Source organism: Lacerta agilis, chromosome 15, assembly GCF_009819535.1.
Source record: "Lacerta agilis isolate rLacAgi1 chromosome 15, rLacAgi1.pri, whole genome shotgun sequence".
Classification (NCBI taxonomy): Eukaryota; Metazoa; Chordata; class Lepidosauria; order Squamata; family Lacertidae; genus Lacerta; species Lacerta agilis.
The window spans coordinates 342,651-359,787 of record NC_046326.1 but is presented as its reverse complement, the minus strand read 5'-3'; the positions used below and the strand labels follow the sequence as shown (position 1 = coordinate 359,787).

The window sequence follows — 17,137 nt, the reverse complement described above, 5'->3', positions numbered from 1 at the left end:
TTTAAACCCTCTCTCACAGACCATGGCCCTAAACCAAGTCTATCTCATTCCTTCATGCACATACCAGATTCTTCTTCCTCCTCCTCCTCCTCCTCCTCCTCCTCCTCTTCTTCTTCAAATTTGTATACAGTTCACAAAATAAAATTACAATATAAAAAACATAAGATACATAATAAAAATAAGAACAAAAAACAAACCAATAACCCCCCAATATATTTAAATGCCATTTTTGACTGGTGCCTAAAGAAGTATAATGAAGGCACCAAGCGAACTTCTCTGGGGAGAGCATTCCACAAATGGGGAGCAACTGCAGAAAAGGCCTGTTCTTGTGTTGCTGCCCTCCAGACCTCTTCTGGAGGAGGCACATGATGAAGAGGATGATCTTGGGGTCTGGGTAGGTTCATGGGGGCCAGTTACAGATTTATAGGTCAAAACCAGCACTTTGCATTGGACCCAGAAACTAATTGGCAGCTGGTGCAGTTGGGCCAGGGTCAGTGTGATATGCTCAAACCAATTGGTTCTGGTGAGCAGCCTGGTCACCAAATTCTGCACTAGCTGAAGTTTCCAAACCGCCATCAGAGGCAGCCCTACGTGTAACGCATTGCAGTAATCTTACCTAGAGGTTACCAGAGCATTGACGATAATAGGCTGTCGCTGTCCCTGTCCAGATAGAGGTGCAGCTGGGCCACCTGAGCCTCGAGCAACAGCAAAGGATCCAGGAGTACCCCCAAGCTACATACATGAGAGGAAGTGTAACCCCATCAAGAGCAGGCAACCTCCTAGCCCTCTGGTCTTAAGAACCACCCACTAGCAAAGCAAATCAAGCAGATTATTCCCTAGTGCGAATAGGAGCAGAAACTGTAGTCTTTGGCTTAGTGTTTTGTCCAAACAGGGGGTTATGGTTTATTTGAAGAGAAACAAACTACCTTGTTCAGACATAATGCTAAGCCTGGAATATTAGTTTGTGTTCCCAGCAGTGCTATATGGTTGCTCAGAGTAACTCATGAATCTTTCTATGACATGTAAAGTAAGGCATTCTATCTCTGCCCCCCCCCCATGCATCTATTAGCTATGAAAAGAAGAAACACCAGCACAATTTGGGTGCCTTTACATTCCCTTTGTGCAGCTAATACCAGCAGCTGGGTGTGAGAGAGACATTTGCACTGGGAACAGGTTCTTTCTCCTGTTCCTTCGCCCTCTTTCATCAGCCACAAGATTTGACTTGTAGCTGTAACTTTGGGAAGCAGCCCAGGGCACCTTCAGATTGCTGTTATTTTGAAGAGGGATTCAAGAGCATACCAGGAAACTTAGGTAAAGGGACCCCTGACCGTTAGGTCCAGTCACGGATGACGGGGGTTGCGGCGCTCATCTCGCTTTACTGGCCAAGGGAGCCAGCGTTTGTCTGCAGACAGCTTCCGGGTCATGTGGCCAGCATGACAAAGCTGCTTCTGGTGAACCAGAGCAGCGCATGGAAATGCCATTTACCTTCCCGCTGGAGTGGTACCTATTTATCTACTTGCACTTGACGTGCTTTCAAACTGCTAGGTTGGCAGGAGCTGGGACCGAGCAATGGGAGCTCACCCCGTCATGGGGATTCGAACCGCTGACCTTCTGATTGGCAATCCCTAGGCTCTGTGGTTTAGGCTACAGCACCACCCACATCCCAGGAAACTTAGGCCTGTGCAATTAAGGTGAATTAAAACATTCAGTTGTCCTAGTGCAACAAATCTACTTTAAAAAAGAAATGGGCTTTCTGCGGATAGGAAAGTGATGGGGAAATGAATACTGTGGAATGAATGACTGACTAACAGGAAGACATATAAACACCGCCACAGAGATTAGGATGAATGCAGGATAAATGCTGGTTATTATTATTATTTTATTATTTGTACCCCGCCCATCTGGCTGGGTCCCCCCAGCCACTCTGGGCAGCTTCCAACAAATATTAAATACATTAAAATGTCACAGATTAAAAACTTCCCTAAACAGGGCTGCCTTCAGGTATTTTCTGAAGGTCAAGTAGTTGCTTATCTCTTTGGCCTCTGATGGGAGGGCGTTCCACAGGGCGGGTGCCACTACTGAGAAGGCCCTCAGTGTTGGATCTCAGTGCCCGGGCTGAACGATAGGGGTGGAGACGCTCCTTCAGGTATACAGGACCGATGCCATTTAGGGCTTTCAAGGTCAGCACCAACACTTTGAATTGTGCTCGGAAACGTACTGGAAGCCAATGTAGATCTCTCAGGACCGGTGTTATGGTGTCCCGGCGGCCACTGCCAGTCACCAGTCTAGGTGCCACATTCTGGATTAATTGCAGTTTCCATGTCACCTTCAAAGGTAGCCCCACGTAGAGCGCATTGCAGTAGTCAAAGCGGGAGATAACCAGAGCATGCACCACTCTGGTGAGACAGTCCGCGGGCAGGTAGGGTCTCAGCCTGCGTACCAGATGGAGCTGGTAGACAGCCACCCTGGATACAGAATTAACCTGCGCCTCCATGGACAGCTGTGAGTCCAAAATGACTCCCAGGCTGCGCACCTGGTCCTTCAGGCTGGTTGTTGTATAACTTCCCCACAAACAAATCTAAAAGAGTGCTGAATAAATACCGGATGTACCGGTAATCTAACATCTGCTCAATAAACAGGTCATGGTTAAGGGACACGGGTGGCACTGTAGTCTAAACTGAGCCTCTTGCGCTTGTCGATCGGAAGGTAGGAGGTTCAAATCCCCGCTACGGAATGAGCTCCCATTGCTCTGTCCCAGCATGCCAATGCAAGCAGATAAATAGGTACCACTGCGGCAGGAAGGTAAACGGTGTTTCTGTGCACTATGGTTTCCGTCACGGTGTCCCATTGCGCCAGAAGTGGTCTAGCCATACTGGCCACATGACCTGGAAAGCTGTCTGTAGACAAACTCTGGCTCCCTCGGCCTGAAAGTGAAATGAGCACTGCAACCCCATAGTCGCCTTTGACTGGACTTAACCATCCAGGGGTCCTTTACCTTTTACCTTCATCTTAAATACCGTATTTTTCGCTCCATAGGGTGCACCTCGCTTTTAGAGGAGGAAAACAAGGGAAATTTTTTTTTCTGTTTTTCCTTCTCTAAAAGGCTGGGAGGGGCGGTGGAGGGATGCTGCTGGTTCTTCCCCGCCAGTCCCATCACAAAAACAAGCCTGCTTTGGCGAAGGGGTTGGCGGGGAGCAACCAGCAGCATCCCTCCGCTGCACCCCGCCTCCACTGCGTTCAGTGAGAAGCGGGGCAGCGGTGGAGAGATGCTGCTGGTGGCTCCCCACCCCCTCCCTTTGCAAAAACAAGCCGGCAAAGGGGGTGGGGGAGGCGGGGGGAGCCCGGTAGCAAGCACGCTGGTGGCGGGGTGGGGGGGAGAGGAAGATCAGCCCGTGCTGCTCTTCTTCTCCCCCTCATGCCGCTGCCGAAGCCACTGCCAGCACGCTCCGCTTTTGCAAGTGGACCGCGCTGACAGCAGGGGGGAGAGATGTCCGCGGCGGCAGGGGAAGGCGGAGCAGCCCGATTTTGGGCTGCCTGTCTCTCCCCCGCCCCTCTGTCAATGTCCGCGGTGGCGGGGGAAGGCGGAGCAGCCCGATTTTGGCCTGCTCCTCCCACGCCGCTGGGAGCCATGGCTCCGGTGGCAGAGGCTTCCCTCCGCTCGAGGGATCCTGCTGCAGTCAGTGCCTTCGCTCCATAGGATACACAGACATTTTCCCTTCCTTTTTAGGAGGGAAAAGGTGTGTCTTATGGAGCGAAAATTACGGTAGGTCATCTCCCAATCTGGGAGCTGCTCTGTTTTCCAGTCTGGCTTACTATTTGGGACCATATTAGATCTACCTGTATTTAAAAACTAAGATTTGCATTTCTCACATTCACTGTAATATACTTATAACTTTTATCTCTTTTCACAGAAGTGAATGAAATTTGCAGGTGTAGCAGCCCCCTACAGGGAGGATTAAGCCTACCAAATTGTAGGCAGATAAAGCCAGGAATTTTCATGAAGGGTGTTTTTAAAGTTAGACTTTTTAAACAAGGGAAAACTCTCCAAGTTTTTCACTTTCTGCCAGAATCAGATGCAATTTGTGGGCATTCTCACCCCTTCTGAGGGGATGAAGCCTGACAAATTTCAGAACAATAGCTGGATGTCTAGAAAAGAGTGAGTTGGGAAAAATGTAGTCCCCCAGCAATGACCAAGGGTTGTCATTGGAGCGAGGGTTGTACCTCTTCCCAGGGTTTGGGGGGACAGGGGAAGGAAAAATATATCTCTCAATTGACTTATGTGGGTGGGGAAGTATGGTAAATCCTCAGGAAAGACTAAGGTGGGGCAATGTCACAAACACCCCCCCCCCAGCAAAGCCTTTGTAACAGAAGGGGGTGTTTGGAGTTTTTTCTCCATTAACTTGCCTAGAGTTAGGCATGGATCCACATGAGAAACAGTCATAGCTTTTAATCCCTCCCCCAAATCAATGTGATTGGAACACCTTGGGAAATAATCTATTATAACTTTAAACTTGACCTGTCCGTCAAAAGGGACAGTGGTTTAAATCCTGCCCTGCCCCCCATACCCACAGCGCGTGCCCCCTTTTAACACACTGGGTGTTTCTCCAGTCAGCATGGTTTCATTTTTCAGGTTTTTGGCTGGGGGTGTGTGTCTGCTAGGTATATTTTGGACAGCCAAGACCTTTGAGCTACTCAGAATCTTAGGGAGTCCCTGATCTTCCTCAAGGCAGGACTGTTACAGGTGCAATTGTCTTGGAAACATGAGCAAGAACCTTTGAAAACTTATCCTGATTCACCTGATTCACACAGGCCATGCATACCCCTGGTATTCACATCTCCAACGTGAGCGGAGTCAGAGTCAAGGAAGTTACAAAAGGCAAGAATGCCTATTTTCAAAAGGTGGACGTTTCCACTGTTGGAAAGCAACTAGGGTCTCTCCCAGCCCTGCCTTGAGATGCTGGGATGGGAAACTTGGAATTTCTGCAGGCAAAGCAGCTGTTCTCTCACTGGTGGTTGCAGGCTTATTTTGTGTTCCAGAAGATAACTTAATAGTGTGGGAGAACTGTTGTTTTTTGCTGGCATGTGTGTATTCCTATTACATGGTGGGTCGCGCAGCGGTAAATTAATCAACACAGAGTCTTCTTCAAAAACAGAATAAAATGTCTACTTAAGAAAATAAACTTGTTCAGAAACAGCATGGTTAAAGAACATACACAGAGTGCTCACAGAAGCTATCTGACTCTTCACAGAGAGGTACAGTCATGGTTACTGATTAACTGGAGTCCTGGGGCCACTCTGTCTGCAACAACACACACAGGCACAGGCACTACACTGGGTCTACAGGTATAGAGAGAATGAGTCATCCTGTAGATGAGCCACAATGATTCAGCAGTTTGCTGTTAACAGCAGTTAGCAGGTATTAAGTAGTGGGTGGACATAGCAGACGACACAGTGATTCCCCAAGCAGCTCTCTTTATTCTCAGGCTGGAACAGAACTGGACTGAAGGGCTCAGCCAGCCTGCTTATATAGTACTTAGTAACATGCAACAGTAACAACTCTCTCTAGCTACCCAATCCGTGAACGGCACTCTCAATCCTTCATTTGCATGTTGTGGACCTGAGTGAGAACTGCAGCCACGGTGGGCAGAGTGAAACTATATACACAACACCCCTAGTGGCCTAGAGTGAGAACTTCAATACATAACAGCAGGCTTCAATGATTGTGTAGGCCTTGCCTTACTGCTCAGGCTCTTAAGAACCTTTTTCTCATGACATGGTGCATTAGCCATTTAATGTCTTGCCAAAGGAATACTGCAAGAATAACTGACATAAAGAAGAAAAGTGTGGTGTCAACATGTTGGCTTTTCCTTCTGTGTTTTCTAGTGATCTTCTAATGCGGGACAATCTCTTTGAAATCACAACGAGCTACAGGACCTTCTATATCCAGGTAAAATACTCTCCTTACTGACTAGTGGAAACTCGGCAGGTGGGGCAGTTTTTTAGAAGCATCCTAGGGGTTCCTTGGAGAGAAAATCCTTTACGAAGCCTGGCATCAGGGACCCTTTAAGACTCCTTTGCCTTCTTCTAGGTCAGACGGCTGCGCTGACTGGGGCTGATGGGAGTTGAAGTCCAAAACCATCTGGAGGGCACCAGGTTGGAGAATGCTAGCATAAAGCTGGGATGGGGGAAGATGGCCAGGAGCTCTGGGATCTCCTCAGGGGAGACTTAAGAATTACCAACAGCCCAAAGAGCCTGGCTCACATGTGGCCAGCTGCTGTTCAGGCACCGACAGATGTAGCAAATGGGAAAGGGGCAACACGGCCGAGTCTGGGTATTTTTAGCCTTGGTTTCTCCCTCTCTATAACAACCGATAATTCATGGATTAACTTTATGTGGTAGCATATTATTATTATTATTATTATTATTATTATTATTAATACCCTGCCCATCTGGCTGGGTTTCCCCAGCCACTCTGGGTGGCTTCCAACAGAATATTAAAATACAATAATCTATTAAACATTAAAAGCTTCCCTAAACAGGGCTGCCTTTAGATGTCTTCTAAAAGTCTGGTAGTTGTTTTTCTCTTTGACATCTGGTGGAGGGTGTTCCACAGGGCGGGTGCCACTACCGAAAGGCCCTCTGCCTGGTTCCCTGTAACTTGGTTTCTCGCAGCGAGGGAACCACCAGAAGGCCCTCAGCACTGGACCTCAGTGTCCAGGCAGAATGATGGGGGTGGAGACGCTCCTTCGGGTATACTGGACCGAGGCCATTTAGGGCTTTAAAGGTCAACACCAACACTTTGAATTGTGCTCGGAAACGTACTGGGAGCCAACGTAGGTCTTTCAAGACTGATGTTGTGTGGTGTTGGCGGCCACTCCCAGTCACCAGTCTAGCTGCCGCATTCTGGATTAGTTGTAGTTTCCAGGTCACCTTCAAAGGTAGCCCCACATAGAGCGCATTGCAGTAATCCAAGCCAGAGATAACTAGAGCATGCACCACTCTGGCGAGACAGTCTGCAGGCAGATGGAGCTGGTAGACAGCTGCCCTGGACACAGAATTAACCTGCGCCTCCATGGACAGCTGTGAGTCCAAAATGGCTCCCAGGCTGCGCACCTGGTCCTTCAGGGGCACAATTGCCCTATTCAGGACCAGGGAGTCCTCTACACCTGCCTGCCCCCTGTCCCCCAAGAACAGTACTTCTGTCTTGTCAGGCTTCAACCTCAATCTGTTAGCTGCCATCCATCCTCCAACTGCCTCCAGTCCGACTTCACTGGTTCTGATTTAAACGAGAGGTAGAGCTGGGTATCATCCGCATACTGATGAACACCCAGCCGAAACCCCCTGATGATCTCTCCCAGCGGCTGCATGTAGATGTTGAAAAGCATGGGGAGAGGACAGAACCCTGAGGCACCCCACAAGTGAGAGCCCAGGGGTCTGAACACTCATCCCCCACCACCACTTTCTGAACATGGCCCAGGAAGGAGGAGCGGAACCACTGTATAACAGTGCCTCCAGCTCCTAACCCCTCTAGAAGGTCCAGAAGGATGTTATGGTTGATGTTGTCAAAAGCCACTGAGAGATCCAGCAGAACTAGGAAACGGCTCTCACCTTTGTCCCTAGCCTGCCGGAGATCATCCACCAGTGCGACCAAGGCAGTTTCAGTCCCATGATGAGGCCTGAATCCCGACTGGAAGGGATCCAAATGTTCCGCTTCTTCCAGGCATGCCTGGAGTTGTTCAGCAGCCACTCACTCAATCACCTTGCTCAAGAATGGAAGATTTGAGACTGGACAATAGTTCACCATATTGGCCGCATCTAAAGATTTTTTTTTTTTAAGAAGCGGTTTAATGACCGCCTCTTTCAGTGGGTCTGGGAAGGCTCCCTCACAGAGGGAAGCATTCACCACCCCGCAGAGCCCATCACCCAGCCCTGCCCAGCTAGTTTTTTTATAAGCCAGGATGGGCAAGGATCAAGGAGACAGGTGGTTGGTTTCACTCGTCCAAGCAGCCTGTCCACATCCTCGGAGGTAACAGATTGGAATTGATCCCACGCAACTTGACTAGACAGGACTCTAGCACTCTGCCGCCCCGGCCCTGCTCCCACGGTGGAGTTTACCTCTTTCCAAATCTGAGCGACTTTATCTGCAAAAAACTTTGCCAAATCATTGCAGGAGATCATGTGGCCGGTACTGGGCCCTGATGGAGCCGGTGGTTCTGCTAGATTGTGAACCACCTGAAAAAGTCTCCTGCTGCTGTTTTCTGCAGATGCAAAAGAGGCGGTGAAGAAAGTCTTATTCGCCATCGCTACCTACATCCAAGAGTATTAAAAGAACTGGCAGAGGTGATTTCAGAACCACTGGCAGTAATCTTTGAGAATTCCTGGAGAACAGGCGAAGTGCCAGCAGACTGGAGGAGGGCAAATGTTGTCCCTATTTTCAAAAAGCGGAAAAGAGAAGACCCAAACAATTACCGCCCAGTCAGCCTGACATCAATACCAGGAAAGATTCTAGAGCAGATCATTAAGCAAACGGTCTGTGAGCACCTAGAAAGGAATGCTGTGATCACTAAAAGTCAGCATGGGTTTCTGAAAAATAAGTCATGTCAGACCAATCTGATCTCATTTTTTGACAGAATTACAAGCCTGGTAGATGAAGGGAACGCTGTGGGTGTAGCCTATCTTGATTTCAGCAAGGCCTTTGACAAGGTGCCCCATGATATTCTCGTAAAGAAGCTGGTAAAATGCGGGCTAGACAATGCTACCATTCAGTGGATTTGTAACTGGCTGACTGACCGAACCCAAAGGGTACTCATTAATGGCTCCTCTTCATCCTGGAGAGAAGTGACTAGTGGGGTGCCACAGGGTTCTGTCTTGGGCCCAGTCTTATTCAACATCTTCATCAATGACCTGGATGATGGGCTTGAGGGTATCCTGATCAAGTTTGCAGATGACACCAAATTAGGAGGGGTGGCTAATACCCCAGAGGACAGGATCACACTTCAAAATGACCTTAACAGACTAGAGAACTGGGCCAAAGCAAACAAGATGAATTTTAACAGGGAGAAATGTAAAGTACTACACTTGGGCAAAAAAATTGAAAGGCACAAATACAGGATGGCTGACACCTGGCTTGAGAGCAGTACATGTGAAAAGGATCTAGGAGTCTTGGTAGACCATAAACTTGACATGAGTCAACAGTGTGATGCAGCAGCTAAAAAAGCCAATGCAATTTTGGGCTGCATCAATAGGAGTATAGCATCTAGATCAAGGGAAGTAATAGTACCACTATATTCTGCTCTGGTCAGACCTCACCTGGAATACTGTGTCCAGTTCTGGGCACCATAGTTCAAGAAGGATACTGACAAGCTGAAACGTGTCCAGAGGAGGGCAACCAAAATGGTCAAAGGCCTGGAAACGATGCCTTATGAGGAACGGCTTAGGGAGCTGGGTATGTTTAGCCAGGAGAAGAGAAGGTTAATGGGTGATCTGATAGCCATGTTCAAATATATAAAAGGATGTCATATAGAGGAGGGTGAAAGGTTGTTTTCTGCTGCTCCAGAGAAGCGGACACGGGGCAATGGATTCAAACTACAAGAAAGAAGATTCCACCTAAACGTTAGGAAGAACTTCTTGACAGTAAGAGCTGTTCGACAGTGGAATTTGCTGCCAAGGAGTGTGGTGGAGTCTCCTTCTTTGGAGGTCTTTAAGCAGAGGCTTGACAGCCATCTGTCAGGAATGCTTTGATGGTGTTTCCTGCTTGGCAGGGGGTTGGACTGGATGGCCCTTGTGGTCTCTTCCAACTCTATGATTCTATGATACCTCCACTTGGTTGGCTCGACATTGAGCTCTAACCCGTGTCCGGTCAGCTTCAGAATGAGTTATCCGTCACCGGCGCTCTAGCCGTCTCAGCAATTGTTTCATTGCCCTCAGATCCGTGGAAAACCATGGGGCTGTCCGGGCTCCATGCAGTCGGAAAGGGTGTTTCAGAGCCAAACAGTCAATGTTGTTGTTGTTGTCGTTCAGTCGTGTCCGACTCTTCGTGACCCCATGGACAAGAGCACGCCAGGCACGCCTATCCTTCACTGCCTCTCGCAGTTTGGCCAAACTCCTGTTAGTAGCTTCGAGAACACTGTCCAACCATCTCATCCTCTGTCGTCCCCTTCTCCTTGTGCCCTCCATCTTTCCCAACATCAGGGTCTTTTCTAGGGAGTCTTCTCTTCTCATGAGGTGGCCAAGGTACTGGAGCCTCAACTTCAGGATCTGTCCTGCTAGTGAGTACTCAGGGCTGATTTCTTTTAGAATGGATAGGTTTGATCTTCTTGCAGTCCATGGGACTCTCAAGAGTCTCCTCCAGCACCATAATTCAAAAGCATCAATTCTACGGCGATCAGCCTTCTTTATGGTCCAGCTCTCACTTCCGTACATTACTACTGGGAAAACCATAGCTTTAACTATACGGACCTTTGTCGGCAAGGTGATGTCTTTGCTTTTTAAGATGCTGTCTAGGTTTGTCATTGCTTTTCTCCCAAGAAGCAGGCGTCTTCTAATTTCGTGACTGCTGTCACCATCTGCAGTGATCGTGGAGCCCAAGAAAGTGAAATCTCTCACTGCCTCCATTTCTTCCCCTTCTATTTGCCAGGAGATGATGGGACCAGTGGCCATGATCTTAGTTTTTTTGATGTTGAGCTTCAGACCATATTTTGCGCTCTCTTTTTTCACCCTCATTAAAAGGTTCTTTAATTCTTCCTCACTTTCTGCCATCAAGGTAGTATCATCAGCATATCTGAGGTTGTTGATATTTTTTCCGGCAATCTTAATTCCGGTTGGGGATTCATCCAGTGCAGCCTTTCGCATGATGAATTCTGCATATAAGTTAAATAAGCAGGGAGACAATATACAGCCTTGTCGTACTCCTTTCCCAATTTTGAACCAATCAGTTGTTCCATATCCAGTTCTAACTGTAGCTTCTTGTCCCACATAGAGATTTCTCAGGAGACAAATGAGGTGATCCGGCACTCCCATTTCTTTAAGAACTTGCCATAGTTTGCTGTGGTCGACACAGTCAAATGCTTTTGCATAGTCAATGAAGCAGAAGTAGACGTTTTTCTGGAACTCTCTGGCTTTCTCCACAATCCAGCGCATGTTTGCAATTTGGTCTCTGGTTCCTCTGCCCCTTCGAAATCCAGCTTGCACTTCTGGGAGTTCTTGGTCCACATACTGCTTAAGCCTGCCTTGTAGAATTTTAAGCATAACCTTGCTAGCGTGTGAAATGAGTGCAATTGTGCGGTAGTTGGAGCATTCTTTGGCACTGCCCTTCTTTGGGATTGGGATGTAGACTGATCTTCTCCAATCCTCTGGCCACTGCTGGCAAAATTGCTGGCATATTGAGTGTAGCACCTTAACAGCATCCTCTTTTAAAATGTTAAATAGTTCAGCTGGAATATCATCACTTCCACTGGCCTTGTTGTTAGCAAGGCTTTCTAAGGCCCATTTGACTTCACTCTCCAGGATGTCTGGCTCAAGGTCAGCAACCACACTACCTGGGGTGTATGAGACCTCCATATCTTTCTGGTATAATTCCTCTGTGTATTCTTGCCACCTCTTCTTGATGTCTTCTGCTTCTGTTAGGTCCTTTCCACTTTTGTCCTTAATTGTGGTAATGTTTGTACGAAATGTTCCTTTCATATCTCCAATTTTCTTGAACAAATCTCTGGTTTTTCCCATTCTGTTATTTTCCTCTATTTCTTTGCATTGCTCGTTTAGAAAGGCCCTCTTGTCTCTCCTTGCTATTCTTTGGAAATCTGCATTCAATTTCCTGTATCTTTCACGATCTCCCTCGCACTTTGCTTGTCTTCTCTTCCCCGCTATTTGTAAGGCCTCATTGGACAGCCCTGGTAGTTGGTGCATAAACTTGGATTACTGTGATGTTAAAAGGTCTGCCTTGGATTCGTATCGAGATCATTCTATCATTTTTGAAATTGCATCCCAGTACAGCTTTCACCACTCTTTTGTTGACTATGAGGGCCACTCCATTTCTTTTACGGTATTCCTGCCCACAGTAGTAGATATGATAGTCATCCGAACTGAATTCGCCCATTCCTGTCCATTTTAGTTCACTGATGCCTAGGATGTCAATGTTTATTCTTGCCATCTCATTTTTTACCACATCCAGCTTTCCAATGTTCATGGTTCTTACATTCCAGGTTCCTATGCAATACTTTTCTTTACAGCATTGGACTTTCCTTTCGCTTCCAGGCATATCTGCAACTGAGCGTCCTTTCGGCTTTGGCCCAGCCGCTTCATCAGCTCTGGATCTACTTGTACTTGTCCTCCGCTCTTCCCCAGTAGCATGTTGGACGCCTTCCGACCTGAGGGGCTCATCTTCCAGCGTCATATCTTTTATATGCCTGTTGTCTTTGTCCATGGAGTTTTCTTGGCAGGGATACTGGAGCGGCTTGCCAGTTCCTTCTCCAGGTGGATCACGTTTGGTCCAAACTCTCCACTATGACCTGTCCATCTTGACCTGTCCATAGCTTCCCTGAGTAATTCAAGCCCCTTCGCCACGACAAGGCGGTGATCCATGAAGGGGAAACAGTCAATAGCCCTGGTTAACTCCACATTCCAGCGGGCCACCTGGGAATCAGCTGAAAGGCCATCAACATGGGATAAAGCATCCTCTACCACTCTCTGGAAACCATTTGGATCCATTAAATGGCAGGGGCAGACCATGTGAATCGGTTCCTGCAGAGGGGAAGGGTCGTAGAGAAGTCCAGTTGCACCAGGAAGTGATCTGACCATGGCACTTCTTTAGTTTCACTTTTACTTAGTGTCAGATCACCAGCATCCATAGAGGTGAATACCAGGTCTAAAGCATGTCCTCGGCTCTGAGTTGGGCCAGACTTATTCAGGGACAGCCCCATGGAGGCCATGCTTTCCATGAAGTCCCGAGCGGCCCCTTGTAAGGTCATGTTGGCATGGATGTTAAAATCCCCTAGGACAACCAAACTAGGTGTCTCCAGGAGAACATCCACCACAACCTGAAGCAGCTCGGGCAGGGAATCCTTGGTGCAGCGGGGGGGTTAGTTAATATCGGCAGGAGGGATGCAGCAATTTGCTGGTATATTGATAGGGAAAGATGGATCTCATTTGTGCTTATGAGATGGGCTTTTAAGTCCGATATTGGAGAAGAATTAAGGTGGACATTTAGGTCATGCTCCAGGTAAGAGTCCCATTTCTTTCTTCTTGGAGCTAGCGACTGTGTCTCAAAATGTGCGGATTGAGAGGGCGGGCTAGAGCGTGGGGTTCGGAATATGATGGCAATTGAGAGATGGTCGCTATCCACCCTGTTGAAGATGTTAAAGCTGTGGACCTGAGGAATCATTGTGGAAGAAAGCCAAATATAGTCTATTACACTTGCTCCTCTGGGGCCTATGAAGGTGAAAAAGCCCTCTGACCGGTCTTTGAGGGAGCCGTGCAGACTGTATAGGCCATGGTTGAAGGCGAGTTCGAGTAACTCGATGCCATCCCTGTTCACAACCTTATCGTAGGATTTCCATGGAATAAACGCCTACTCGTCAGGTATGCATTGCGTGTTGGCAATGAACAGTTTTATATTTGGCCCAATTCTGGCGTTGAAATCCCCCATGAGGAGGATCTCCGCGTTAGGAAATTCTGCCGCAAACTTTTCCAAAATGAATCCTAGGTCCGCCCAAATAGGGGAAGGTCCAGGAAGAGAGGCGGTGGAAGGTTTGTAAAGGTTTATGCACATGTAGTCCCCAAGAAGTCGGCTGGTGATATGAAGAATTTGAATACTATTGGATTCAAGCCAGGAAAGGGGGGAGACAGTGAGCCAAAATTAAACAAATTCCCAAACTCAACTACACCAGAAAGAATTTTAAAAGGGAAAAAGAAATTTAAAAAAACATTTAAAAAAACAACTCTGTGCTGTTATGAGTTCTGCTTGGCAGCAACAGCAGCAGCGGCAGCAGCAGTCCTTCTGAGGCCCATCAGGCCCCACCCTGGGCCAGATGGTGAGAGGCAGGGACAGCTATAGAGGCTCCTGTGACAACTTATTCCTTGAAGTTGCGGCACAATGGAATTGATCTTTTAATTATTATTAATAAGCACAGCATGAAGGATAAAGTGTGATGGCTTTGCTGTTAAAGGCATAATACTTATTTTCTGTCAGAAATACTGTTTCAGGTTTAAACAAGAACTCTTACCTATAATCCCCCACAACAGAACTGCTTCTATTAAGTCTCTTCTTCCTAGAATGGCTATCTGCTTTTACTCTGACTGTAAAACATCTCTAGCCATCTTCGCTCCACATGAGGAAATTAAACCAGTTAATTCTGCCTGACAAACCCCCAAACATCCTTAGCTACTTCCCTAGTCCAGGCCCTGCCAGTTAGAATGCCAACTTCTCTCTTTACCCTCCTCCCTCTCTCCTGGTGGGCTGTTTCTTCTCCCTGCCATGATAGGCGAAGAGCCTCCAGGAAGATGACCCAATGGTCTGTCCATCACACCAGGGTCTAACTGCTCCCCAGAACATTCCCCAGAGTATCTCTGTGCTGCATTTGATGAGTCATAGTCCTCAGAAGACTCTGTGTAGAGATGGGGGAGAAATTTGATTTGGTTAGTGTTTAAAAATGAACCTAGCAAAAATTTACATTTTCTAAAACAGTATGAGAACTGAAACACAGGCATCCTTCAAAATTTACACTGCTCAAAATTTTGCATTGTAGTTCTCCAGCCAAGTAGCATGTACAAAAATGCATATAATACAGTAAAGTGTGCATAAAGCAGTGGCAGACTTTAGGATCTCAAATTTCAGCAGCACCCTGTTCAGTGCTAAAATTTAGTGCCCCACCCCCACCTCTTGCACTCTGTTCTACAGCATTGTTGTGTTGTCCCTGCAATGTAGCACCCAGTGCAGCCAAATTGGTCACACTATCCTAAAACCGCCTCTGCATAAAGATGCATGTATTGGGGAAAATAACATACATATTTGGAAAGTCTGTGTTATGAATATATACGATAGAGAGAGATAGATGGATAGATTAGATAGATAGATAGATAGATAGATAGATAGATAGACAGATGATATAGACATACTCAATGAAATTCCATCCATAAATGTGTATATTAGAATAAATTTGCACTATAATGCTGATGAATTTTCATGACTGGTTAAAAAATACCACAAACCAATATGGAAATGAGAAACTTGAGAGAAACCAAAATTGACAATTCCATCCATCCCTACTATCAAACCAGAATATTTCTATAGTGATAAATATACACCAGTATATACTGGTCCTCAAGTGACCAGCACACATTATGCAATTTCAAAATTGGTTCCCAGTTGGGAGGACTGTGTTTGTTTTTAAGTTTATTTTTCTTGACAGTAAATTTAGCCCTTGACAGTTAACTCTGGTCTTGCCCTGCCAAACCGGATGCTTTGCTGACAACCTTTCAAGCAGAAAGGGTTGAGTGAGCTGAGACTTTGTACACAGTTCCTTTCTGGCCTCTGGGGCCCTCCGTACCAAGGGCAGCCTGCTTTTGCAGCTATTTCACTTCTCCATTCCATCATATTTATGGTGAAAGTTATTTGTGCAGGTGCAAAAGAGAACCATAAAGTTGGGGATTGTTCACATGTACAGTGTGTGGTAGAGCTAGTCTAGGTCTTCTTCAAAGAAGACTTCTCCATTTATGTTTCCTGTGTTATGCACCATTAGGGAGGAAGCTTCCTAAATACACAATCCACCTGAAAGCTACTTTGTGCAATCCCCTTGGATGTGAATGGAACTGTACATTGGAGAACTGCGCAGGTTGGCCATTCCTAGTAGAGATAGGGAACAGCTGGCCCTCCCACCATCTCTGCCCTTTGGCCACAATGCCTAAGGCTCATGAGATTTGTGGTCCAATAACACCCAGAGGGCAACAGCTTCCCTGTTTCCTGCCTTAGAGCCTTCAGCAACAAATGAAAGTGTACAGAGTTGGGGTTTTGCACAGGGTGCTCAAGAGTCCAGCATATACTGCAAGCTGTGCAGTGCAGGCCACTCTCTGTATGTGCACCTGTGGAGTCGTGCTAAGAGAGTCAGACTAGGCCAGGGAGACCTGGGCTCAATGCCCCACTCAACCAAGAGGCTCATGGGGTGATGACGCTCTCTTTCATCCTAACTTGTCTCACAGATTTGTGAGGATAAAATAGCTGGGAATCCTGTATGCCTCCCTACGAACATAGGAAGAGCTCAAAGCCAATGCACATTCAGCACCCTGTTTCCTAAAGTAGCTTATGGGAAGGAGGCCCACCAGCAGCCCTCTTCCACTTGTGTTCTCCTGCAGCTGGTATTCATTGGCATGTTGTGTCATATGACTATCAAAACTCAAAGCAATTTATAACCTTATCCTTTTAAGGTTGATTGGCCATCACCAGATCTTGTGGCAGAATCCCATACCTGCCACCACCAATATAATTAACAATGTTAACATCATTTAGTATTAGTATTAAGATATTCTAGAAATTGGGGGGGGGGGCAGGAGTGAAGATTTTAGTACCTCAATTTTGAGACCATTAGGAATATAGAGCCTTATCCTGAGTCAGACTCATTGGTCCATGTAGCTCATTATTGTCCACACTGACTGGCAGTGGCTCTCTAGGATGTCAGGCATCCCTACCAGAGATGGCCAGGATTGAACCTGCAGCCTTCTACATGCAAAACAGATGCTCTTCCACTGAGCTACGGTCCTTCTGGGTGAATTTTAGCATCTCAAGGTATCCTGCAAAGGCCAAAAATGGGGACAGTTGTTTTTCCAGAGACAATTTCCAGAAAATAGAGACCAGCTGCTCCTCTTGGGACATGGGTGGCCCATGGACATAAGAGGAGCCTGCTAGACCATTCCAAAGGCCTACTTAGTCCAGCATTATGTTCTGCAGTGGCCGCCAGATGCCCATTGGAAGCTTGCCAGCAAGACCTGAGTGCCAGAGCACTCTTTCCGCTTGTGATGCCCCTCAGCTGGTAGTCAGAGGGACACCTCCTCTGCTGCTGGGGTAGAACATAGGCCTTGTGGTTAGTGGCCTCATCCTCCAGACACACCCTCAAAGCAACTGTAATGCAAGGGAAAATAACAAACAGGA

At 47.1% G+C, this 17,137-nt stretch overlaps 1 protein-coding gene across 2 annotated transcripts in view; it reads left to right on the top strand.

The window, feature by feature from the left end:
• Window positions 1–17,137, top strand: part of PLEKHA2 (pleckstrin homology domain containing A2) — a 115,999-nt gene that overhangs the window by 90,207 nt on the left and 8,655 nt on the right. For both annotated transcript variants that reach the window (XM_033171936.1, XM_033171935.1), the window contains exon 10: window positions 5,884–5,947. In XM_033171936.1, the coding sequence (XP_033027827.1) occupies window positions 5,884–5,947 (64 nt within the window). The remainder of the gene's footprint in view (window positions 1–5,883; window positions 5,948–17,137) is intronic.